The sequence below is a fragment of the Scomber scombrus genome, chromosome 13 (assembly GCF_963691925.1).
Source record: "Scomber scombrus chromosome 13, fScoSco1.1, whole genome shotgun sequence".
In the NCBI taxonomy this organism is placed as follows: domain Eukaryota; kingdom Metazoa; phylum Chordata; class Actinopteri; order Scombriformes; family Scombridae; genus Scomber; species Scomber scombrus.
In genome coordinates, this window is record NC_084982.1 from 11,792,531 (window position 1) to 11,819,091 (window position 26,561).

The 26,561-nt window shown below is 40.7% G+C and overlaps 1 protein-coding gene across 1 annotated transcript in view; it reads right to left on the bottom strand.

Annotated features, from left to right (window-relative positions):
* The window catches only part of myo16 (myosin XVI), an 80,993-nt gene extending 55,073 nt beyond the window's left edge, over positions 1–25,920 (bottom strand). Inside the window, exons 1-5 of the mRNA XM_062432089.1 lie at positions 25,893–25,920; positions 20,413–20,682; positions 8,703–8,773; positions 7,875–8,018; positions 1,573–1,681 (exon numbers count right to left, since the gene is read on the bottom strand). Of these exons, the coding sequence (XP_062288073.1) occupies positions 1,573–1,681; positions 7,875–8,018; positions 8,703–8,773; positions 20,413–20,682; positions 25,893–25,920 (622 nt within the window). The remainder of the gene's footprint in view (positions 1–1,572; positions 1,682–7,874; positions 8,019–8,702; positions 8,774–20,412; positions 20,683–25,892) is intronic.
* Between the last annotated feature and the right edge of the window lie 641 nt (positions 25,921–26,561).

Genomic DNA, 26,561 nt, shown 5'->3' on the forward strand with positions numbered 1-26,561 from the left:
TCTTACCAGGATTTGGGTTGTGCAGTATTTAACCCATGAAGTGAAGCCATACACGAAACTCCCTCTAAAACTAAAGCCTAGCAGATTAAGGCCAAAAGAGATCTTAATAACATCTCAATAAAAATCCAATACTGGTGTAAAGTTTCTGTCCCTAACTCGAACGACTCAAGGTCCATGTAGATCATCTCTTGGGCTGAGACAGATAGTCAGAGCAGAGGTCTACGAGGGCATCTGTCCCAAGATATGAAGATCAATGCTTCATAAACACACACACGCACGCACGCACGCACACACGCACACACACACACACACACACACACACACACACACACGACCTGATTTTAGTTGCTGTGATGGCAGGGATTGATTATCAATCAATCTATATTTCACCTGGATAAGCTCTAGGGCACTAACTAATAGGACTTCTCCAAACAGACTGGTTGGATCAGCTCATCAATAAGTTTGTCTTTGCAAATAAATGAGAGCCTCAGGGTTTGCGTATTTGAGACATACTCAACATTACTGTTGCTTAGCACCACAACTAAGGCACAAAAAACTGAATTTTTCTTCTCCCCCTTTCTTCCTGATGTAGAGACACATAGACAGACTGTCTTTTTCCCACAACCACACAAACTTGATGGGGATAGAAAGCATGCAGCCAAGTTGCTATAGCAACAGAGGCCGAGTGAGCCTGTGTGGGTAAGAGTGTGTTTCATGGTGGCACAACCCAGCAGGATGATGGTGGTGGTGGTGGTGGTGGTGGTGGTGGGGGGGGGGGGGGGGGGGGGGGGGTATCAAGGGAGCTTGAGGTAGGCAGGAGGGAAGAGATCACCACAGGGGCTGGTGGACAGAAGCAGAAGAAGAGTCTCAATAAATTCAGTGGCTGCCTCTAAACTTACAGTAAGCTGTCTAGAGTCATAAGCTTGTATTTGTCATGTGATCCTGTGTGGGGTCAAGCGTGGTCAGTGACAGATTGATGAGGGAGGACTCTCCGTCACTGTCTCTATCTGTTACATGACTAGCATTGTCAGCATGATTTCAGCTCCTCTTCCTCTCTGTATTACTCTGGTGCTTTTCTCCATCTCTCCCTCTGTCATTCTCTATCTGAGCCTCTCCCTCTCGTGCCTCTTTTATTCCCAGCTCATGTGTTGACCTTCTCCTTTCTCAGTTGGAGAGAAGCGCCTAAATCACAACCTACCATCATTAGGCCTGTGGGTGTAGTTGACCTTCACACACACACACACACACATCAACACACGCACGCACGCACACGCACACACACACACACACACACACACACACACTCTTGTCTTACTGTGGGTTTATTCAAACATTCACTGTCTTTTCCAAACCACATTATCCAAATTCCTCCTAAATAGAGGCAGTGAAAAACATTATTTTTCTCATTCAGCTTATTTTTTTGTCCTTGTCAAAGGGCAGTGACAACATGGAAATGAGCCACTACATTTCAATGACTCATTCGAGCTCATGAGGAATAAAATGTGAAAGGGAAAAGCTAGCTTTCTCTCACTGCACAATACAACACAAATTAAAAGGTGTATTGAGCTTTACCATTTTCCTCCAGGTGTTTTCGGAGGATGTAGCAGGTCTCAGTTCCCTCCGCGGTGTAGTCCAAAGGAATGTTCCCGTTGACGTCCTGCAGCAGGACGTTAACTCCAGCCTTTCAGACGCAGGGCAGAAGAAAGCAGAGAAGACACACACAAACAGAGTTTTAGCTAGGGTCATTCATCAGAGTTGAATCAATGATAAAGTGGGTCCAATTATCTTGGTTTCCCACAGGCGTATACCTGAGCAGAACCATGGAGACATTAACAGACAATAGAGTGAATTAAAACACTCATTATGTAACTGCCTGGGGGGGTGGGGCAGTAGAGAGTAAAGGCGTTGGTTACCGTTACCTGAGTTCATTGGGTTGAGTGTGTGTGTGACAAGATTAATGTGTGTTTGCTCAAAAAGGACCCTGCCAGGGTAGTGTTCTGTTACAGCAAGAGATAATGTGGGAGACCTTCCCTTGGGCTCCGTTAATGACTGTTACTCCGACAACGGTGCAGTCGTTGGTCACAATATGGTTATGATTGATTGCTTCTCTTCGGAGGAACTCTACTGCGCTCATTAATCGAAAAATGCTGGGATGTTTTTCCCAGTAGAGCAGAAAAGTGTACAAACCATGCAAAATGTACTTCTGTGGACTTTGCTTCGGTCCTTTTCATTTTTATCATACCCTCTTTGGAGGTTAGGTACTAAAAGTGACATACATCCTTTCAAGTGGCAGTTGTCAGAATCCAACCGTGAATCGTTTACTGTTGTTTGACTAAACCATAAAAGACAAGGCAGTGTAACGATCGTAGCTGGACCAGGTCTGATAAGAGGGACAGAGGACTCTAAGTGAGGATCCTTATTGAATATTTACAGCTAAGAGATTTATGGCCTGGTACTTAAGCAGACAGAGAGGGGAGTGTTTGGGGAAAGCACAAAATGGGAGGAAGGAGGCTGAAAATGCAAGGAAGGATGCAAATGAAAGAGCAACACTGGAGCTGTAAACCTCATTGCTCTGAAAACCAATCAGCAAAACCACTAGGACACCAAGGCTTAAAAAACCCTAAAAGCAACCTTGAAATTCCTTATCAATTCATAAATAAGACTTTTTTCAGTTCAAAAAATGTTTTGCAGATTTTCAGATGTTTTTCACCCAACAAAGGCCAAACAATTACACTTTATAAAGGGAGTACATTGCTGTAAATTGCGATTAGAAGAAACTGTTCAGGTGAGCCTTTTAAGTGGTTTCATTGTGCACCAATCTGTGCCGTCTAGTGGGAGCTTTTTTTCGCTCACTTATGAGGGTTTGTTTGGGGTTAACAATGGGAATTAATTAACATTAACCAAAAGCTACTGCTTCGTGACTATTCATGAGAGAACAAGAAACCTTATCGCCATGTGAAGCACATCAAGAAGAGCAAGAGATAAGATGATGAATGAGTCAGACAGAGAGCATAATATTATGCCCCCACCACCACAAATATAGCACACACACACACACACACACACACACACACACACACACACACACACACACACACACACACACACACACACACACACACACACACACACACACACCATCCATCCCCAATCTCCCTACACTGCTCCATCTATAATTTTTAGATTTGTGTGTTGTCCCTCAAACGGTAATCAACTTCCTCATAAACCTGACAGCCAACTCTCCGGATGTTTCTTTTAACATGTGTGTGTGTTTTTGTGTGTACGTGACTGTGTGTACTGAATAGTGGGTGTACTAACCCAGACAATACACTTCAAGGTCCAGTAAAAGTCAATAGGAGTCTGGCTGAATGAAGTTATCAGCTGACACACAGAGAGATATATCTTACTCTGTCTGCCAAGAGGCCACTCACACCACTGGCCACATTCACTCACAGCTGGACAAAAACCCTGGATAAACCTTGAGATGCTATTGGAATCTACAGTCAAATTTAATATTCTACATAATTGACATAGCCCTGACAGATAGATGTTGTTTTAAAAGCAAAAACAACATAACAATAGATAGAGAAAATTTACAAAACCAATGTGAAAATACCATAGTGATATCATGGCAAACAGTGCTCTAAGAACGAGAGACAGATCATGGCAAAGAAAGCATGATGTGTGGGCCATTTAACCAGAGACATTAATCATGTGTCTGGGCTCATATGATAAGTACTGACAGACATAAACATGCTGGCGGCGGCTAGCAGCCACGCAGACTGCAGAGGGGTTAACAAGTTGACCTCTGACCCCGACACGCTCCCTGCCACAATATGATGAATCCACCACGGACCTCCCAGAGATGGAAATCTGTTTATACCACACGCTACCCACGGTTAATTTCATTTTTTATTTAAACATGACGTCTCTTGAGATGCAGCTCTTTTAGATAATGGCAGTTATTGCTTGCAGTGACTGCCACAAAATCGATAACAACTAGTAGATGTGTGTTGATGGCAGTCAGTGCGGAGCTGCACACGATTACAGCAAAGCACAGTGGAAAATCTAACCAGTGCAAAGAGTTCTCATTAGAGACCAGGCTGGGATATTGACTGATATTAGCTGATTGCAGATATATTGTATTGGAATATATGTTAGCCAAGGAAACAGATATGCAGAAGATATGTTTTGAAACAGGGTTACCATTCTGTAAACTGTCCACCACCATGAGTAAGTCCAATAGTCACAAGTTTAGTTTTCAACTGTAAAATGTCCCAACCTGTAAAGAATATGAATATCAGCTGGGGAATCATTAGTATTTATATCATTTATATATTATAATTTCTTAAACTCTCGAATATCAGTCTACATACGAAATGACATGCATAAAAGTTCAAATAATCCTAAAGCTTTCTCTATTGTGTCTTTGCAATAAAACATTAACATGTTACTTTAATTTTCTTCTTTGTTAATGTTTCTCCAAAGAAAAAATGAAGTAATCTAATCTCAATGAACCCTCAAAATTTATATTCAACGTTTTGACAAAGTATTTTACCCGGCACAACATTATTATTCTCTCTTGATTGCACATCTGTTCTGCTGTTGCCAAACAAACTTTAATAACTGTTCAAAGACAAAATATTAGCTTCTTGATAAACATGGACAATTCTTCACCATAATAAAAACTATTTTTATAGCAAAAATGATTTAGCTATAATGTTAGTCCAAAAAACTTCAACAAATTCTCCATAAATTGTTAGTTTGCAGGTTCAAACGAACTCATATTAAATCTGATCATACACAGTAGAAGAGTGCACCAGTTGCTTGATGAACCACTGGCATGTTTGGAGAAGGGAGGGCTACCTTATCAGTAGAAAGACCAAAAAAGTGTCAAGTAAAGTTCAGCACAGCCAGGGGCTCGCTGTTAATCGTTTGACTTCAAAGCACTCACATTTCAGAAGTTTTAAATTCATCCTACACAAGCACAGAAAGTGGGTCAGTTCTACAACTCTGGCCCCATGGGTTTGGAGCTCTAAGATGAGAAATAACACTTTGGAACAGAACCACTCTCCTGTGGATCACTGATGATGTGCATTGCTACATCAACTAGCATCAACTTTGAAAAACAAAAAAATACATTTGAAGTGCATGGTGGTGGTAAAACGTTTAAGATTAGTATTTACATGTTCTTGAGCAAACAGAGTATATACATTTCTCAAAGGATAGAAACATTTGCTCTGGAAGACACTGATGTTGAAGTAGGGCAAGTCTGCAATTAACTCTAATTACTTGCCACTTTTTTAACAATTAATTTGATTTGTGCCTTGTGTGCTTAGAATAGAAGTCCACTAAAGATTTAACACATGGAGATTAAGAACCTCTGTTGAGGCAACCTCGCACATGAACCAAACCTGATTAAAGGCTCAGTGTGTTGGACTTGGTGGATTCTAGTAGTGGGGTTGCAGATTGCAACACAGCTCTAGATACCAATAAATTCTACACACTGCACCTTTAAGTAACAGGCTATGTTGAAATCAGTATGATAATGCAGAAAATTTGCTCTGGTTTTGTTTGATAATCACATCCTTTAAACCACCCAATATATTGCTTAATATTACAAGTGTAATTTTTTTGAGGAATCAGTTATAATGACTATAAAGACACCCTGTCATGTTCTCATGTGCTGACAATGTCTCTGAACAGCCAGTTAATTCTGCCAGGGTCTCAATGACAAACACTAACCAGAGCTCGAGCTAGGAACGAGTAGGTTTGGGAATGGGTTTGGAAATAGGTTGGGAATGAGGGTGTTTAGAAATGGCTTACTCCTCTCTCCTGCTGTTTGGAGTCACAAGATAAGAGAATTAACATTTTAGCCAATGCGGACACAGCGACAATGCACCCAGACGTCTCATCAAACCCTCCCTACTTTCCCCTTATGACAAGCTCGGTAAAATTTCTGTCAGCAAAAGCCACTCTGCTCCTCTGTGTAGGAAGTAGAGACATGAAATCAAGGACAGAGAAGCAGAGAACACGGGGAGGGGAACAGAGAAATAGACGAAGGAGCAGGACACAATAGATTAGCAGCAATACTCCTTTTTGTGCCAATCAAAGATAAGGCTGCCAGTCAAGCTCCTCTGGCGAGACCACTGTTCCACTTATCATTAAAATGTAAACCCGTCATATTCTGAGGGAAGATCGTCTACTTACAGCTCTGATAAGGCAGAAGCTTGAGAACAGAGCAGAATGACTGGGCATTGGCAGCATTTGTGCCGGAGGAGATGGGTGTAAAACTGAATGAATAGAATAAAAAAGGATATTCCATCTCTATCGAAAATATGGCTCAGCTGAAGCTATTTCTGCACAGGAAGAGCTTTGAGCTCCCCTTTCAGAAACCGTCTGCCATACCGATTGTAACAGGAAAAGAAACTGTGTTTATCTTACCCTGAAGAAAAAATTCACTCCATACCAATGTACAGCACTTTGAATAACGAAGACTTCTAAAGTCTCCTATCTTACTGGGCTAGTCTCCTCATATCCAAATACTGTCACAATCACACAAGTGCACACTCCACAAGCAGAAGATGCAGTCAAATAAATAAGCACTTTGTATCAAAGGAAATTCAAGCTGTGAAAGCCCCCAAAAATGTTTTGGTGTTGCTACAGTAAGCTGGAAAAATGTTTTGATTATTTTCAATTTCTTTGAAATTGCCCTCGTCTTTTTCTCTTTACCCCTTGCTCTCTTTTAACAGGACTGAGTTCTGTGTAAATATGACCTAATTTACTAGAAACTAGTTCTTTCTTGGTGGTGAATGGGAGACATTTAGTTACTGCCTCCCAGGGAGCAGTCTTAAATCTCTCTCTCTCTCTCTCTCTCTCTCATGGTGTTGCCTATAATGAAAGCATAGTTCACTGCATAAATTGTATTTGGCGTATCTATATCACACTCTACTCTACAAGCTAGGCAGCCTGCATTAATCTTTGCTTCCAGGGAAATTAAAAGCATGCAAATACAAAATACTCACATGAAGCAAACAGTCACATAGTCAGTAGAGGCTGACAGATCCACCCTGCACACCCTTTGGATGGCAACTCTTCAAACATATCCATTCCTCTCAGGAACATCTCTTTCCTGCCCCACAGATAGGAAACCAGCAATCACTCAGGACCCAATCAGCAGAACCAAGCTGCACAAGATTCTACAGAGCTCCGAATTACTGACAAGCCTCCCTGGCTCTAATCAACACCAGCAGAGCACACCCAGCCCACTGAGTGACTGGGCCTGATGTGAATGCCCTCCCCTGCAGCTGGCCCTGCTCTCATTATGGACCTAATCAGCACTACCACAGCTCTTGTCAAGACAGACCCGAGATGAGCTGGAAACATCCTCCGCAGAACGGGCTCAAGCTTTGATATCATGCTAATGCCCAATTTCTAAATATCCTAATTTTCAGTGATACAGTTTGGTTTGTGAAAGAATGGAAAGTCGTGTTTCAGGCCTTTGGTAATCCAAACCCCCTCATCAATGAAAGATGCTCCACTTGGAGAGAAAATTCTGGATGACTAATGTGAATACAGGCGCTAATTCGAAACATGAAGCTCGAATGCCGAGCCTTTCCAAAACACTAATCTAATTTGTAGCGGACACGCTTGGAATTGGAAGGATCAACAAGAAAACTATGTCCAAAATTGTGTGTGTATTTGTAGCATGTAAAAGCTCTTATGTCCACATACGGTGTGTTTATGTTTGCATGTGTCAAGGGCGTGTGTGTCCTCCAGGATTTAAGGATATAAAACTGTAAAGCCTCTTGAGGCAAATTTGTGATTATGATTTGTGATATTGTTCTGTATGAATAAAAATTGACTGGACTCACCAGCAGCAGAAGCAGCACCACATCTGCATGGTCACACACACACGCTACGTGCAGTGCTGTCCACAGGTCTTCATCCTGCAGGTTGACATTCAGGCCTCGCTCAATCAGAAGCTCTGCCGCGAACACATTGTCATGGCGAGCACACTGTGGATTGCACCAACAGAAGATTTTTTTATTATTAGTTTGCAGAAATGTATATTTCCTGAAGCACTACTAAAACAGTGCAGATGTGTGATCTAGAGAGTATAGTTTAATAAATAATATGTTTAAAAAAGGTGCAGCAGTTGTCCTGTACTGACACCTCTCTTCCTTCCTGATCTTTCTCCACCATTTGTACTGTAATATGAGCAACCTCCAAGGATAGGATGGGTGGACTAGCTTGTCTGATTACCTCATTCAAATTAAGAAAAAACATGTGGTCTCTACTATGATATGACATGTAGTGTGTAATGTAATGTGCTGCACTGATCACTCATTGGGACTTACAAACATCCTTGTACTCGATAATTTCTATCACTTCAGTGTCATTATTTCCTACTTAGCTTCATTTTTCTGAGCATTTGTTTCAGTAAAATGAAGGGAGAATTTTTGTATCTTTCTACTTGTAAGATAAGGACATATTTGAGTACTTTTTCCACCACCATTTAGTATATGTGAGGGTCTGTACTTTAAATCACGCTCATTAATCATAATATGGGGACAAACACTGTCCATAAAAATAACAATTTATTTCATGGTTAAGTTTAAAATTAGGCTAACATTTCAGGACAGGTTAGGACAAGGAATGTAGCATTTATGATTCAAGTTGGTGAATTGTGTCGGTATTACCAGGTGTAGCAAGGATCCACCAGAAGAAATAGGAGTGTTCAGGTCTGCTCCCTCCTTCAGGAGACGCAACACTGCAACACAAAAATATGTGACTGTTACTACTAACATCCACAAGTTAACACCTGCTGTATGTGAAGATAGACAAGGCACTCAGGGCATGTAAAGCAGACACACACACACACAGACACTGATCTTTACCACTCCCTGACCAAACCAACATGTGCCAAGTGTCCTGACTGTCCTCGACATGTCACTGTGCATCAGTGTTAAGGCTCTGTGTGTGTGTGTGTGTGTGTGTGTTTGTGTGTGTGTGTGTGTGTGTGTGTGTTAGTTCCTTGTTCCAGCAGCAAACCAGAAATACACATGAATACACACATACTGTAAGCTCCAGTGAGCCGCACCACCCACTCACACACTGACACAGATCTGCTAACGAAAAAACACCAGCCATTACATTCATTACACAAGTTCACAGTCAGTCTTACACAGATGAGCAGACAGTTGTAGGCTAAACAAGGTCACAGTGAACTGACATATTTTTTTTATTTAACATCTACAAAAAAATGAATGAGAACAGAGCGGGAAACGATGAGCGTATATGTATGTGCTGGAGTGTGTGACAGATAAATAAAGCGGGATGGATAAACAAGAGAGCGAGGCTGAGAGCTGTGGTTTGGACATATGTGATCCCACCAACACTGACAGCACTAGATGGATACTGACTAAACCCTGGAAGGCCTTGTACCAGCAAACCAGCCACCACAGTCACGCAATCCCTACACACAAACACACACATACATATACTCAAACACAAACACACACACACACACTGAAGTCTTTAAGCAAAGCCACTGGCTCTGAAGACAGTAACCATGGTAATTACTGTGGTGATAATTCCATCTAATGAACCCTGCTGATGACCCCCATGAGGTCATTTCATTTAAAGGGATATTATCTTGACAGACTTGCTTAAATACATCCAACCCCCCCACCTACCAAACTAGGCAAATACAGACTGTACTGTACACAGATATGTTCCCATTTGTCTAATGGCTTTCAGAGCTAAATGGCCTTTAAATGGTTGAGCAGAAACAAACTGGCCAACGTTGGAGTCAATCAGCACAATTATCTTCCATCTCCTTAACATACTGTAAGGGCTCAGGACTGTAAACCTCCAATTAAGGCTTATCTAACACTTAAGTATTTACCAGGGAATGGGTAATGCTCTAGCTTTCCTGTCTTATATCACAAGACTGCTCATTAGTAAATGTGAAATCTTTAAGCAGGCGAGACATTAGCGTGATTGCGGCTAAAGAATAATCAACTGTGACCAAAAAAGGTCATTCAGGAGTTACTGTAAGACATTTCTGGTCTGCATAACCTCCTATCTGTTAGAGCCTGTTAGTGTTAGATTTTGACAAAGGGACATTATTGAATGTGTCTAAAGACAGGTCAAAGGTCAATAACTACATATTGAGCCTGAGGCAGTTAAAAAAATGATCTGTAGGAAGTCCATGTATCCACTGTGTGGAGTACAGAGGCAGTGCGATATACTGTACTGTATGTAGATTTACATTTCAAACTATTTCCTTTTAAGATAAGTAAGTTGTAAGTTCTCATATAGTTTTCTCACAGCTTGATGATGTAAATCTGAGGCCATTCTCACAAAGCATCTTGTGTCACTACTTGAAATCCTCCTAAATGGCAGGACAAAGTAGAGTCTGAAGAATGCATTTTTGGTTAGAAGGATAATTCAACAATCATCATATTCCAAGTTCATCAATGTCACACACTACATTTTGTTTCCTGACAAACCATTGTCTTCATGTTATTAGTTGTTCTGATTCATTGATGAACTAACAAGTTCCTTATTAATTTGTCATCCATCAAAATATATTTTTTAAAAGGTTCATTATTTTTATTATTTTACAAAAACGTGATGCAACGAGGGGCATTTCCAGCACTAGCTGACTGATTGTGAGTAGGTCTTAGGAGTCATCTGGACTATTGCTAACTTCTGTCTGTCTGACTGGTCAATTTTTTTTATCTTTTATAATTCAAATTTGTTGTAAATTACTCTTACACCAACAACTTACATAGGAGTCTCAAAGTTAGGACTGACATACCATTTTAGGTTGAATATAAGCAATAAAAAATGTGTCATGGAGCGCCTTGGTAGCTGAGTGCTTACCGTGCATGCTACATAAAGGCAGCATCCCTGGTTCGATTCTATGCTGCAGGTCATTCCCCTCTCTCTATTACTAAAAACTAACAAAGCACTATCTCATGATCATTTGTAAATGAGGGGAAAGTATCTGATTACGAGCTATATGTAGAGGGTTAGGTGGTGCTGTAGGTTTAAAGGATGACAATATTTATCTGTGCTGTAGTGTAGTTAAAAATTAAAGATAGATTTATGTCCACTGCATGACTGACACAAATACAGTAGAGTAGCCCTATGCCAATTTTTTCTCTATACTAAATCTTTATGTCAGTTGGTGTTTGATTATATTCTGCGCTATATGCTATGATCTCAAGCTTTGGTTTTGCTCTTGTGTGTGTCTATCGGGAGGCTGGTAGGGAAATGGAGAGTGGGCGCAAAGCTAAATTGGTTGTCATTTGTGGAATATTGCAAAACAGCTGTTGGAGACATATGTGGAGTTTCCATGGCAACCAGAGAGAGAGCGAGAGAGAGAGAGAGAGAGAGAGAGAGAGAGAGAGAGAGAGAGAGAGAGAGAGAGAGAGAGAGAGAGAGAGAGGAGAGAGAGAGAGAGAGAGAGAGAGAGAGAGAGAGAATGAATTCATTGAACAACATACATCAGGAACTGGATGCCCTACTACTACTGTACATATGACTTCATTGACCCTCCTTTACTATGAAATATGAATATAATATGATGCTGTCATTCATTTATGAATTAATTCTGTGATCAGATAAGACCTGAATACAGCACCCATCTCTTGGATAAGCTTGACAGTTAAAAAAGGGCATCTTCCCTCCTGAAAAGGGCATTCATGGTAAGAAATATTATTACCCTCTGCAGCAAGCCATGTAAGTGACAATAACACATTTTTTTGTTGAATTTGAAGTTCTTGAATAATGCACATGCTGGTCGAGCATGTTCTATGGATTCATTACAAGATTAAATGTACTTATGTACTCTTCAGCCTGTCTTTTCAATTCTTCAACTTTTTCTTATCTTACTGGACCGTGATGTTCCATGAATTTGATAAAAAAATCCCTATAATGCATGCTCCATAATGTCACTTCACTGAAGAATTGCCAATTTTCTTCCATTAGCTACCACACATTCCCCTAATGTAAAGATTCATTCCCTGGCTGCCAAGTATGAGATTCTGTTCAAATCCCTAACCTTTATAAATGCTTCTGTCTGTTGAGTCCTTATCACGCAGTCATAGTCACAAGAAGACCAGTCTCGCCTCACTGCCCCATGTTTCTGAAATGAGCTACGAAATTTTTCTTTTGTTTCTATCCTGATGAAAAAAGATATTGCACAGTGTTTCAATAATACTGAACTCTAAATGTAGATGATCTTATGATATGTTCTGTAAGTGGGATTAGAGTGTCCTGTGCACTTGTTCAGACACACTGGATGGATTTCAGTCTCTGCAACCAGTCAATACATTTACAGCAAACAAACAGAAAAGTCAACGTGTTTGTTCAAAGTATTGATATATTTTTTATTAAAATGAAAGGAAGAAAAAAGGTGTTAAGATCAATAATATCCTTTTTGTCTAAGCCGGCAGTAGAAACATGTTGCTGTCTTGAGATTGGTTGACAGCAGCTGGCATGCTACACGATTGTTGATGTTATACCATAGGGAAGGAGGACAGAGAGACAAAGTAAATAAAGGTAAGTTAGTTAGATAAGGAGACTTCAGCAAGAAAAACTAATGTGAGCTTTTGTTCAGAGCCTGTGGGTCTTTTGTTGTGTAGCAGGATGCTATCAGGCTCAGTGTGACTGTCTGCTCTCCCTATAATAGAACACTGATGTTACAGCTGTGTGCAAAGCTTTGATTGGTTGTATGGAAACAAGGTCTCTATCTACATAGATGGATAGTAGCATTCCGGTCAAATTAATGCTGAATTAATATCTTTGTGCTAAAATGTCCCCAAAAATAGTAATTATAAATATTTTGCTAAATTAAGCTGCATTTAATTATTTCCTCTAAAACCAAAACCATGTTGTATTTGTGATAAATTAATCATGACATTAATATTGCCTTGTAGTATATTGCCTTCTTTGCATTGTATTCAAATATTTTAGCTGCAGTGTTGTTTCAGGGAGGTAATCAATGTGTAAGATGGTGTATACCTCATTGCTGGAATAAAATTCCTTCACTTTTATTGCTAATAAGTTGCAAAAAAAAAGGAGAAAAAAAAAGAAGTCTCCTCTGGGAATTCAGCCGACAGACTCTGTAAGAAGATGCAAATGCTTGTGAACAGAAGAGGGAAACACTCATGGGAATGCAAATAGGCTTGAATCCATTTTCTGGGCTGGTCATCTCTCTTAGTTTTAATATTAATTAAACTTGTACTTTTAATTTTGATGCTCCCTTCTGCTTCTTCTAATATTACCCTATACCTCCAAACCTGTATGAAAGTGCTGCAGAGTCATGGAGTGCAACAAAAGTTTAATATTATGAACTATAAACTTCATTGCCAGTGGAAAGTGTTAATATGCTGGATGATGATGTATTTTCCATTAAAGCGCCCCATGCTTTGTAAGAATCATAAGGTTTGATATTGAATTCCAGCAAAAGATATCAAGACATCTTCCTCTGACACCTCTGTAGGCCCCGTTCTGTCAAAAACATGATAGGTGTCTGACATTTCTTTAATCCTGGCATGCTGTATTGCAGAGAAATATCAATCTATTTCTCAAATATTCCTATTTCTCTTTCTCTCCCCTCCCCTCCCAGATTTGTGTTTTATTATTTGGGGAGATAATATACACCAATCAGCCATGACAGTAAAACCACCTGCCTAATATTGTGTAGGCTCCCTTCATGCCACCAAAACACATCTGACTCTTCATAGACTCCAAAAGATACATACACCCCTTCATGGTAATACTGCTGCCATGAACGGGTGCACTTGGTCTGCAACAATATTTTGGTGGTTCATGTCAAAGTAACACCCACATGAATGCCCGGACCCAAGGTTTGTCACAGGGTCATCAATTGTCCTTCCTTGGACTACATTTGGTAGGTACTGAGCACTGCGTACCAGGAAGACCCCATGCGACCTGCTATGTTGGAGATGTTCTGACACAGTCATCCTGCCATCACAATTTGGCCCTTGTCAAAGTCCCAAATTTGCTCAGATCCTTTCACTCTCCCTTTAACATTTTCCTGCTTTTAACTCATCAATTTCAAGAACCGATTATTCACAAGCTGCCTTTTATATCCCACTGTAAGGAGATAACTAATGTTATTCACTTCGCTAGTCAGTAGTTTTAATGTTTTGGCTGAACAGTGTATATATATAATCTGAAGTGGCTTGCAGTAACAAGAAATGTTTTTCTCCACTGAAGAGGACAACCAAGTGTTGGATCGATGTGAGGTGGTGATGGCCAGCCAGCTGACTGATGAATAAGAGACAGCTAAACATCTTTAGTTTCAGACTACAGGACAGGATACTGACTGGTACATTGATTTTCCACTTCAGCTGCGGTGCTGTCCACCACATCCACCACAACTACAACAGGTGTCTGGAGAATATAATTTCCTTTGAAAAACACAGCATATAACAAAGTGTAGAGAAAGATTGACTCTTCAAACATTATCTGACTGACAGAGACTGAAAAACATTACATTTACTGCAGGACAGTAACATACTAGTCCCCCCTGTTTGTTGAATTTAATTGAATTTTCTCATACATAGTAGTACCAAGGCACCACACAAAACTGGAAGTTATTAGTATGACTTCTTCTGCCTTCTTTCCTCACTATGAAGAACTACTCAGAGTCTGTAAGTCACTGCTCTGTGCCTGCAGGATGGATCTATACACACTGATTAATAATGGTAGGTGGCTATTCAGACAACTATCTGTGTATGCGCATACACCCATACCGTAATTACACATCCATAAAGTGCCACGATATCTAGCACTCACACTCTTACACACATAAACACACAGCAGGCATGGGGGAAGAAGTACTCGTCCATTAATGCAGTGACTGGGTGCATCCCCATCAGTACTGCTGCTAGCTTGGCATCCCCATTAGGAGAACTGGAAGTGCTTGTGGTAGGGTAGTAAGGATGACCTTTAGTGTCAGTGGGGAAAAAACTTGATGTTTGATCTGAAGACTGCACTGGATAAAAAGTCAGGGGAACAACAAAGACATGGGGGGGTCGTGAGTGACTTTCATGACTATGCCTCATGGTTTGTGAGATATTCACTCTGCACCAAAATGTTGGACTGACAGAGCATTTCACAGACACTCTACAGACAACCATACATGCACACGCGCACGCGCACACACACACACACACACACACACACACACACACACACACACACAAACTCCTGTTTATGCAAATGGTAAACCATCATAATACTGAAACTAAACCAAGTCTGATGGTTAAACGGATATATTTATACAAAAGATGCACCATTGGTATCAGGATGCAAACAGGTTGCTGGTAGCAGGTGATGGTAACAGTTTGTTTTATACTGTCACTCAAAAATGTCTAATTACCATCAGATGAATTGGGAAAACTCTCCTTAAAAACAGTAATCTTAAATGTGTCTTAATTCCTGCTCACCCTACTTGAGATTTTATAATTAATTATCATCATTAATCAACAACATCAACCCCACATTTTTCACATTGTGTTTTGCAGGGGATCATCACCCCCACCATGTCATACTTCATATCATTAGTCTGTTGACATGGGAAGACATAATAAAAATTGATTGTAGCTTCCATAGCTGTGAGGGCAACAGCTGCTGCCATTCCACTTGTGTCTCACTTTGATGAAGTTAAGAGATTGGTTTGGGAAAAGCAATTTCACCAAATGTCACAAGGCAAGTGAGCCAGTTGTTTGCATATGACAGATAGGAAAAGAGAAGAAAGATGAAGCACAGCTTGCCTCTATTTTACTATAAGGCTTGTGTGCTATTTTTTCACCTTAACGCTTCAGTACAGTATCCTCCTGGACTGGATGCTTCTTTCCCGCTGCCTTTCGATTTCTTTCTTTTGTCAATTTCCCTACTGTGTTCACCCTTTCCTCTTTTATCCTCCCTGCTTCTCTTCATTTCATTTCTTGCTCTTATTTCCAGTCCAAGAAAACCGATAAGAAAATAAATCCTTGTATGACAGTGTGCGTTTGCTGCCCTGTCAGCAGACTGAGCTCCTGCATCTATGAATCTAATCCTGAAGCCAGCTCACTAAAAAAAGGCTTTAATTAGAATTGTCATGTTCTAATTAAAGCCTGTTTTTGGGTTCACCTTCTCTCTTTCTATCTGTCAATCTATTTCCTCCCAGCCTCTTTGTTTCCTTAGCCGTTTTCTCTCCGAATCTCATTTGACTAATCTCTCATTTTCTCTCTTCCACACACAGTTCTTAATAACGATGAGTCACCAAAATGTCTTTCCATCAATTTTTTCATTAATCAGCACCATCTGGGGACACGCTAAAATATGAAAACTAATCAAGTTGAGACATGCACAGTACGTCTGAGATAACAGCAATGTTAAAGATATAATTGTATATCAGCTAAGAGGCGTTGATTTTTGTTGGCCTCTAACACTCTAACATTGACACAGTCTGACAGTCTCATTTCACACTTCACACTTGAAGGGACCCATGAGATATTTAAAGAGCCTCTCCAGTCAAAAATGTGTTTTGCTTATTGTTACCTCACTTAGATGTTTGAGCCTCCCTGTACAGAATGAAGTATTTGAAAAGATTGACACTAAAGGGCTGTTTTAATTTTCATCTACTGAAGGAGGAAAGTTTATCTGTGCTCACATTAAATCTGAGTTTAAACAATCATGATTTTAGGCATCACAGCTAGTTTGGAGCCAGTTTCCCACTATGCAACTTATACACGTATGAAGTGGAAACAGTTAAACATTTGAAATAAAACATATTTTCATATTCAGAGATTGAGATGTAAAAAAGGAGTGGATGTAATTTAAAACATTTCTATGTAAGACACAAATTACTAATTGAAGTATTTTCAAAATATTCCTAAAACATGCTGATCTCTAACAATAGTATTGAGAAAATAATATAATCAATATATCATCCAATTTTTTTGGGTGTCATATCTGATTTAGATGTGGTAAAACTGTTTGCATCATTTATAAAGATGAAATCAGCACTAATGTATGCTGTTTAATATTTCTGTTGAGGTCTACTTTCTAAGCGAGAGATTAACTTATCCTGGAATTGTCAATGAGTTATAAATGCAAATCTCTTTCAGTTACACTTTTACCCCTTTCCACCAGATTAACCCGCAGGCTCTTGCTGTTTACACATTCCCACTTCTCTTAAAATACTTCTGTAGTGAAAGGAAAAGATCCGGAAATGTTGACATATTACTCTGGGGAGGGCCCAAGCCTGAGGCAAATCCTATCACTCCGTACAAAAAGAAGCTAACTTAAGGCAGCAACTGTGAGTAAAACTGTTATTCTGCACATGAGCAGCTCTTGAACGCTCAAGAACCATTTTCCAGATGTAGCAAAAAGGCCTAACCAACCCCAGTGTTACCTAAAAGTGACCCACAAGCCCTCACAAAGACCTAGAGAGCAATGCAGACAAACCAACATGATATGAACAGATCATAAAGCTTCCATCAGGCCCTTGACTCAAGGCATCTGTTAGAAGTGAATCTGCTGTGTATGAATCTTCTATTTCTTTCATCTAAATCCAGTTATTTCCATTAACACCACTCAGAAGGTGAGGAGGTCTTCCCTTAGCAAAGCAAACAGTAGCCTGGTACCAGTTCAGTGACATGGCAGAGCATGGCTGGTAGGTAGGCATTAGACAGAGGGGTAGCAGGTCTGATTCATGCCAAGCCAAGGAACCCTGGTTTCAGTCTGGCTGTTGCAATGGCACACCAGCTGCTCTCACAGACCCCAGCTGAACCTCACTGGCAGCCAGGGAGCAGAGATTAACACAGTGACCTGCAAAGATAGCGAGTAGAGCTGACACAGATACACCCGGACAGCTGCGTAAATGACTGGCGAATGATTGGCATAGACAAAGAGAAACATGGTAAGATTGGACGAAAATCAATGCCCTTTAGAGTGAAGTGTGAAGGCCTCTGGAATCCTGTGAGTTCATTGACTATCTGATCTTACAAAAGCACTATGAGTAAGTCTTTACTGGAAGCAAGGCTGTAGTCCTGCTTAAACCTGAAGCCTGAGGGCAAATATGATTTACTGTCTGCTTGAACAAAGATCTCACAATTTTACCCTACTGTCAATAGATCCCCTGATGATATGTCTGACAATGGATATATAAATGAACATGAAAAGCATTCCCAACAAATACAATGACACACACAAAGATTTTTAAAAAAGGTGTTTAAGGGGAAATGGGGAAGGTTCATGAAATATTTTTAATTATGTCTATGTAAAAGATAGCATATACTATAAGTCACATTTTTATATCAATCCTGCAAAGTATACTGTTTGCTTGTTAATCAAATGACATTATCTGTACTTTCATATTGCAAGACAGACTTGCTGTGTCATATGTTCTATTGTAACTATGGGCATTTTGTTACTTTTGGCATCTTTGAACAATACCCTCTGACTGACACTGAATGTTGTAGGTGAAATTGGACAAAAAGAGAAGGGGCCTCATTTTCCCGGACTCCAAGAAGAAAAAAAGTGACAGCCACTCTGTGGAATAACAGTTTGCTTACAATAGCGGCAGGGTTTCCCAGCACTTTACAGCTTAGGTGGCCACCTAAGCAATACACGCGTGCCGCCTTAACTACTGTCTTCAAAACATTTTTTAAAAAGTATATGTACAGTATATATATGCAGGGTCTGAATTTCAGCGCGGGATTGCGGGTATTGCGCACAATTTAATGCGCAATAAATTGTGCACAAATCCAACACTTATAATGCGGGAAATTCCCGCACACATTTACAGCGATGTATATTAATGTTCAACCAACGTCTGCAGCGGTGCTTACTGCAGGATGACTGGCCGGAACCGCTGTGTCCGACTGTCTGACTTCGACCCTGAACATACCTGTAGCTCTCTCTGTACCTCCCGCTAGCATAACATAGACACGCTAACACTGATATTAAGTTTAAGGAAACAAACACAGACCGCTGGTTAAAACATAAATATACATCATCTGAGGCAGAACCTGCTCAGAAAAAAACAGCGGAGCCCGAAACACTAATGCAAACAGCGCCATGTGATCTCAACATTAACAACGTTTATCCTCAGACAGGTAACTAAAACGTTACTATAGTAACAAGTTTCAGGCTAACCGGCTCAGAGTATATGAACGGCTCCAACTAAACAGGTGATATTAATGCACGTTTTATCAGCTGATGTTAAAAAACGTCAATTTTAAGTCACTCAGATGTTTCTCATTCAACAGACCTGAAGAGAGAGAGAGTGAGGCATTCAACACAAATGTGATGCTAATGCTACTGAAACTGAATATAACTACTTAACTGTATAATACTATATAACTTGTAATTACTATAAAATATAGTTCATAGAATAAGTTTACTATATAAAAATAGACTCAATGGTTTAACCTGTGCAATCTAATTTAATCCAATACAGCAGCTCTGCTATAAATTCTACATTTATGAAGCTTATACATTTTTTGACAAGAAGGTGAAAATTCTGCTTTATGTTCATTATTGAGTGATTGTGGTGTATTAGGGTGCATTACATTGAAAGGTGTTCCTAATATTTTGTCCACTCCATTAACATACATGAGGAGGGCAAAATATTAAGAACACCATTCAATGTAATGCACCCAAGTACACCACCACCACTTAGTACCACCTCAGTAATAAACATAGTAGAATTATCACTTTTTTGATAATGTCAACAAAAACTGAAAATGTATAAACTTCAAAAAAAGCAGAATTTATAGCAGAGCTGTTGTATTGGATTGAATTATATTGCACGTGTTCCTAATGAAGTTGCAGGTGACTGTAGTTCAGAGAATAAAAATACTAGTGTATACTAAATAACTAATTACTATATAATATAGTTCAGAGAATATCTTAAATTGAAGGAAAGTGACAAAATACAATATGCGGTAAGAATAGGACAAGGTACGGCCTACAGTCCCCCCCAACAAAGTAAAATTCCCCCCTCTCACTGCTCCCCACCACCAACACATTTTCTGCGGGAAACCCCGAGCGGGCATTATATTTACTACAATATTTTGTCCTTGAGAGCTGTTAGTGTCAGGATAAGAGCTCTACTCAGTTCTCCTAGTTGAGTAGCCAGATTCCAGCAGAACAAATCGTCAGACCTGCAGACAGCAGCACTGTTTTGTCCCACTGCTGTGAATGTGTGTCAGAAAATTTAACAGTATGTGACAGACAATATATGTAGCTGTGCCAACACTGCAAATGTAGTATCCAGTCCTCTCCCTCAAATGTTTACTGTGTACACAACCACACACACTACTATCTCACCACACAACAGACATGCACTTTTTAAACGCAAACCAATACACACACCTTCTTTGTCGTCATGGCGAATGATGGCATCCTGTATGACATCAGCGAGGCTAAAGCGAACGCGTTGCTTCTTGCGGTGAGTGGGTGGGACTCGGACCTTTATACCACCCTGCTGCCGCTGCAGACTCTTTTCCCTTTCGTAGTATGCTCTTATTTGGTCACAGCGCATCCTCCTGACCAGCCGCTGGCGCTGGCCAATGGGGAGAGACTCCAGCAGACACTGGTCTATCTCCATGTTCTGACGAAAGACATTACAAAGCTGGAAACAACCTGGTAGGATGGAAAGAGAGAGAGAGACAGCAAGACAAATAAATATATAGAATTTACTTATGCACAAACTATTTCCATTTAAAGCGAGACTATGTTGAGTAGAAGCAACAGCAGCCTCTGCTGCCGCAAGTGGTAATTATGGGACTCTGGTGCATTTCATTCTGTTAATATATGAGCAGTGAGGTTACTGCACTATTGTAACATGAGGGAGCACTAATTGAAGAGGAGCAGAATTCAACACTCATGCTGTGGGTGTCGCCCACAGAGCGTGGGGTAGCGTGAGCAGCACTTTTAGCAGTGAGTGCTCCAACTACACAGGAGGCGTTCGGGTCTCCTGTGTAGATTCACTATGCTTGCAGTCTAGACACAGGGTTACTGTTGTGACATCCCTCGCTGTGCTTCTGGCTGAACCTATTTCCATGATCATCAACATCTGAACCCATAGCAGCTAAAGTGTGTGCTAAAATGTAGACGCTAACAGCTAGTGTTATACTGACTGACCTGTGGTACAATCCACATCATATTCACACACCATGGAGTCCTGTGGCTAGTATGTATTTTAGTTTTTTGATAACAATATAGTTAGATAATGGCAAGATAATAAGTTATTGTAATTTATCGAGGGGCTTATCAGGCAAGCCAGCTGTCGTGTATTAGCTGAAGACCCATCTGCACATACTTATAGAACTGGAGTTACATCCAGGTAACTACTGTTTCTCACAGGTGATCATACTTGCATAACCCTAGTTATATAGTGTAAGAACAGGTATTTGGGGCGCAGAGTGTGAATGAAAGAGGTACTATTCTCTCTATTACAAGTCAGTGTACCATCAAAATGATTTGAAGATCTTATTTTAAAAGGTACAATGGTTGCATTATGTTACTTTAAATTCTGATGGCAAGAATGAGGAAGACAAATGGCTTAATCAGTGAAAACACTTTAGTCCAGCGTATTTACTCTAATACAGTTTGATACTGATCGAACAACACAAGGCTCAGATCATAAAACACCAACCCTGCGAGCTTTACCTCCAGGCTGACCTATGTTTAAATGTCTCTTATATTGTTGTGTATGCATTATGTGTGCTTTTGTTCGTTTCAATCATTTAGCATATTTACTGTAAACTGTATTTGCTGTGTCTGTTTAGCCCTGGGGCCAGTTGATAGAAGCATCACAGCATTTTGTCTGTTGTCTCTCCTATACCAACAATGTGTAATGATTCTCCTGACTCCGCACAATCTCTCTCTCTTAGTCTTTTGTGGAACTTCGCCAAACACATCTCATCTTGCGGCAGCAGCTAAACCTATTAGGGTCTGCTTGGATGATTAGAATGTAAAGTAAGTGTGCACAGGTAAAAGTGCACCCTTAACAAATGAAAAATGTATTACATAAATTATATAAGAGTTAAAGGTGCAGTGTGTAGAATTTAGTGGCATCTAGCCGAACGGATTTGGCAGAAATGGAATGGTATGTAATCGCCTGAAAATAAGAATGTTTTTTCGTTACCTTAGAATGAGCCCTTTATTTCTACATAGGGAGTGGGTCTTCTTTCATGGAGCCCACCATGTTGTACCGCCATATTTTTACAGTAGCCTAGAACAGACACACCAAAAACTGTATCATGTTTTTTTGGAGCCACCATAGATTCTCCTACACGGTTGGAAGAGGAGGGGGATTGGTATTCAGTTGGTTGCCATCTGCAACCTCACTGCTAGATGCCACTAAATCCTCCACACTGAAACTTAAAGTCAAAGTGCATACACCAGCAGAGGAATTTAGTGTATATATGCTCATATACCAAGTGCACTGGCATTGATAGCATTGACAGTTTGACAAATTCAGGTCACAGCCAGCCCAGAGGACAAGCAGAACATGAAGAGAAAGATGTCTAAGCAGAGACAGAGTGTATGTTGTGTTTGTCTTTCTGACTCACAGACTCTCTTTGGCCCCGCTGTCTCCATTTCTTATGCATTCTTTGATCAAATTAAACTTTGTTGCGCCTTTGTTGCTCTCGTCCTTTTGTGCCCACTTTGTTTGTCTCTCCACTGATCTATTTGAGAGAAGATGTCTCTGTCTCAGTATCTCAACTCTTTCTGTCTGTGTCTGAGCGCATATCAGTCTGCTCGTCAGGTGGAAAGTATTGCTAGTGTTAGTACCTTTGAAGTATTACATGTAGACCTCATGTTTCCCACATCTCCCTCATGTGTCTTTAACTCTTTGCATATGCAGAAAGTAAAGTGAAAATGTCTTTGAACACCAAAGAGTGAAAATCAACACAACAATAACAGACATGAGTAGACTGTTGCTACTTTGGGTCAGCCCTATACAATATATACTGCGGTTTCTTATCTGTAGGCACTGAGGTGTGTTTGGACCTGATCTCTATCAGAGAGACACAAAGCCGTCCAGGCAGACAAATGAAGCTGATGTGTCCCTTTGTGCTTTTTCCTGCTTGATATACATCTTCACATTCATTCAAACACCTGCCCCCTCCACCCCTCTTTAACACACATATATACACACACACACACAGACACACAAACACCTCCTGTACAATACACCAGTGCCATCTGCTCTGGTTAGACATGTAAAAGAAAAAGAAAAAAGAAAAAACCCAAAACATTCTTTTGTGTTCACGTTCCAGACAATGGGGGTCATTATTATACTGTTCATGCCAGGTGTCTGCTTTAACTGTATTTTAATTCCAGGAACTTGGCTGCAGAGTGAGCTAACAAACACATACACACAAACTCAAAAACACCCTCAACCGGCTGCCTTTTCCAATATAATGCCACTCCATCTCTCTATAGTCCAACTTCTTCACTCCTGTGTTATTGCCTCCTTTTTTTTTCTTATACTTGCATGTTTCCCCTCTCCTCAGCCCTTTCTAATATATCACTTTTGTGAGAATCTATATAACTATATTACATATATGCACACCCCAGATGACCAGACTTGGCCAATGTGTCAGTGTAATGGCCATGGATGTATTGTGAGTACATGGCTCAGTAGGTGTGTGGAAGATTAGGAGTCAACAGCCACACTAATGGCTCTGTGAGGTTGTATTTTTCATTTAAAGGCAACCAAACTGTGAGATAGATAAATCAAAGCATTGGACAAATTGAAATTTTGACCTTATGATCTCAGTAAAAGTCAGTAGGATTCATCTTCTGGGATATCTGTACCAAATATTATGGCAATCCATCTAGTAGTTATTGAGACATTTCACCAAAAAAAATAAAAATGTAAACGTCATTGTGGTGCTGGAGGAAAAATGAGAGGCTCATCAAGGCTTCATCCATTGGGAACCATGATTGTCTGGACAAAATTTCACTGATATCAATCCAGCAGAACCAAAGTAGTGGACCAACTGACCGATCGACATATCCATCCCTAGCCCTATTAAAGGCTTGGTGGTCAACTGTGTCTCACACAACACAAAATGTGAATGGGGTTAATCTACAAAGCATCTCTTTCTCTGTCTTGACTCCATTCTGTTTTCTTTGGTTTTGCCACTCATATCCTTCAGTGTCCATCGCCCGGCCTGCATTCAAGGCTATAGTGGCATCAACCTATAAACTCCCAGCACATGAAAGACATCCCATGATATGACATATTGATGCTGACATGACTCTCACACACACAACATTATGTACTGTATATGTAATAGATGTATGTCCATCACATTCTTTTTTAAATCATCTATCAAGAACAGCTGAACATCCTGAAGTAAAACGTTTTTTCTGTCTGTAAAGATAATTACATAAAGTGATACAAATGCACTCCTAAATAAGTAATGATGTCTGTTTAGTGTGCTAAAACTGCACTTCAACTTCCACTTGAACTGCCCAGCAGTTTACTTGTGGCTTTAGATGTGATATATTGTCGATAGAAAATCTTTGTCATCAGCAGAACATTGCAAGGAGCATTTCTTGGCTCCCGGTTCTAGATGGAAACGTCAACTACAGCCAACACTGGTTGACAGAAAGGATCAATAAGAATTTGCCCTCAATCAGTACGCTTGATTTTCCATTTTTCATATGGATATAATGCACAACAACTTAGCTGATGAAAACACACACTTTTTTTTCATTTGAAAAGGTTTGCAAAAAAATTCACTCAATATTTGGATAGAAAAAGTATGACATAACGTCTGCTCTATACCGACATACAAAAATAATACTGCCGTTAGCCGCTGTGTGATGAATTGCTCTACGCAGAAAGTCTGAATGTGAATGAGAGTGGGAAAGGACAGTAGGACTCAGTCCAATGGGAAAAAAGGGGGCTAAATGAATCTGAGAAGAGATGCAGTGTTAAAGAGAGACCCGGCTAAAAAGCTTTCTCCTTCTGCCATCCCATCTCCTGGCTATCAGTTATTGATTGAATGTAAAACATCCCATGCAGGCTCCAGCAAATGACATTGACAACACTGCGGGAGCTTGTAAATTTGAAAATAGCACACACACACACACTTTGAGCTGCAGATACCATAAACATACAGGACTTTCTGGCTGCATTTATTAACTATTAATGAATTATCTTATTTCTCCTCTTTTATTCTCCTTCTTTTCTTACCACCTTCCTTGCCAGTACCTTTTAAAGTAGCATCAATCCACTATATTCCTCCTCAAGTCTACTTATCACTCATCCCACCACTTGGCCACATTCTTCATATGTCACTCATCTTATCCTCACCTCCTTTCCATTTCCCAATCCTGCCATTCCCTCGCTCCCTCCAACACTCCTCTAAATCACCCTCACTTTCTCTCCATCTGTCCTTCTCCCTCTCAAATGACTTGCTCTCTCAATCAGCCTGTCAGTGTGTTATGAATATGCCAGACACTCATGGGATCTGCATCTTTTGTGGCGCTGGTTTTTCTTTCCCTCTCCTGCTACCTGCCGCATTCACCGGTCAGCTTCACATGTTTGCAGCAGCTCTCTGCAGCAAGCTCACACACCCACTTACTGCACACACACACAAAATTGAAGTTTAGATGGTGAGGCTGTGTCGGCAGCAGGTGACCAGAATTCCTAAGCATATAAACCCACACAGTGTGGGTAACCTGCACATATAGTAAGTGGTAATATAACAGGTACACACCCAAGGCTGAGGCATGTTCAAGTACACTTACACACACCTACGCACGCACGCACGCACACAAATACACACACACACATACTGATAAAGAGATGCTGAGTGGCTACTTACAGCATTTGATGAAGTGGTAGTGAGACATTTTCTGAATAAGTAAGACAGTCCACCAGTCAGGTAGAGAGGCTGGCAGTGGCAGGCAGAAAAGGTAGGTGGGAAGTCAGTAAGTCAGGTAGGCAGCAGGCAGCTACAGGTTCCAGAAAACTAACTAATGCAGAGCTCGTAACCCGGCAAGATGCATTATTAATCAGACTCCCTGCATGCTATCCAGGTCCGTTCCCCTGCCTGCATTATTCACCAGCAGCAGTGGCAGTAGCAGCGGCGGCTCCAGTTGCAGCCCATGCAGCATGTGCATGCGCACAGACTCAGACTCGCACACACACACACACCCGCACACACACGCAGACATTCACTCCCTCGGTCAGCCCGTCAGCAAGGGAGCTGCTGCTCTTTCTAGCTCTCCTCGCCTACAGCCAGATAACCGTCGCACGTCTTCCCAGCCATGACCGACGCACGTGCTCCACTCACGTCACTGACTGACAGCCGGCTCAGCCCACCTCCCGCTCAACACACCCCCCGATGACGCAATGCTCTTCACCTCCTTACACACCCCCTACCAGTCTTCTGTCTCACACACACACACACACACACACACACACACACACACACACACACACACACACACACACACACACACACACACACACACACACACACACACACAAG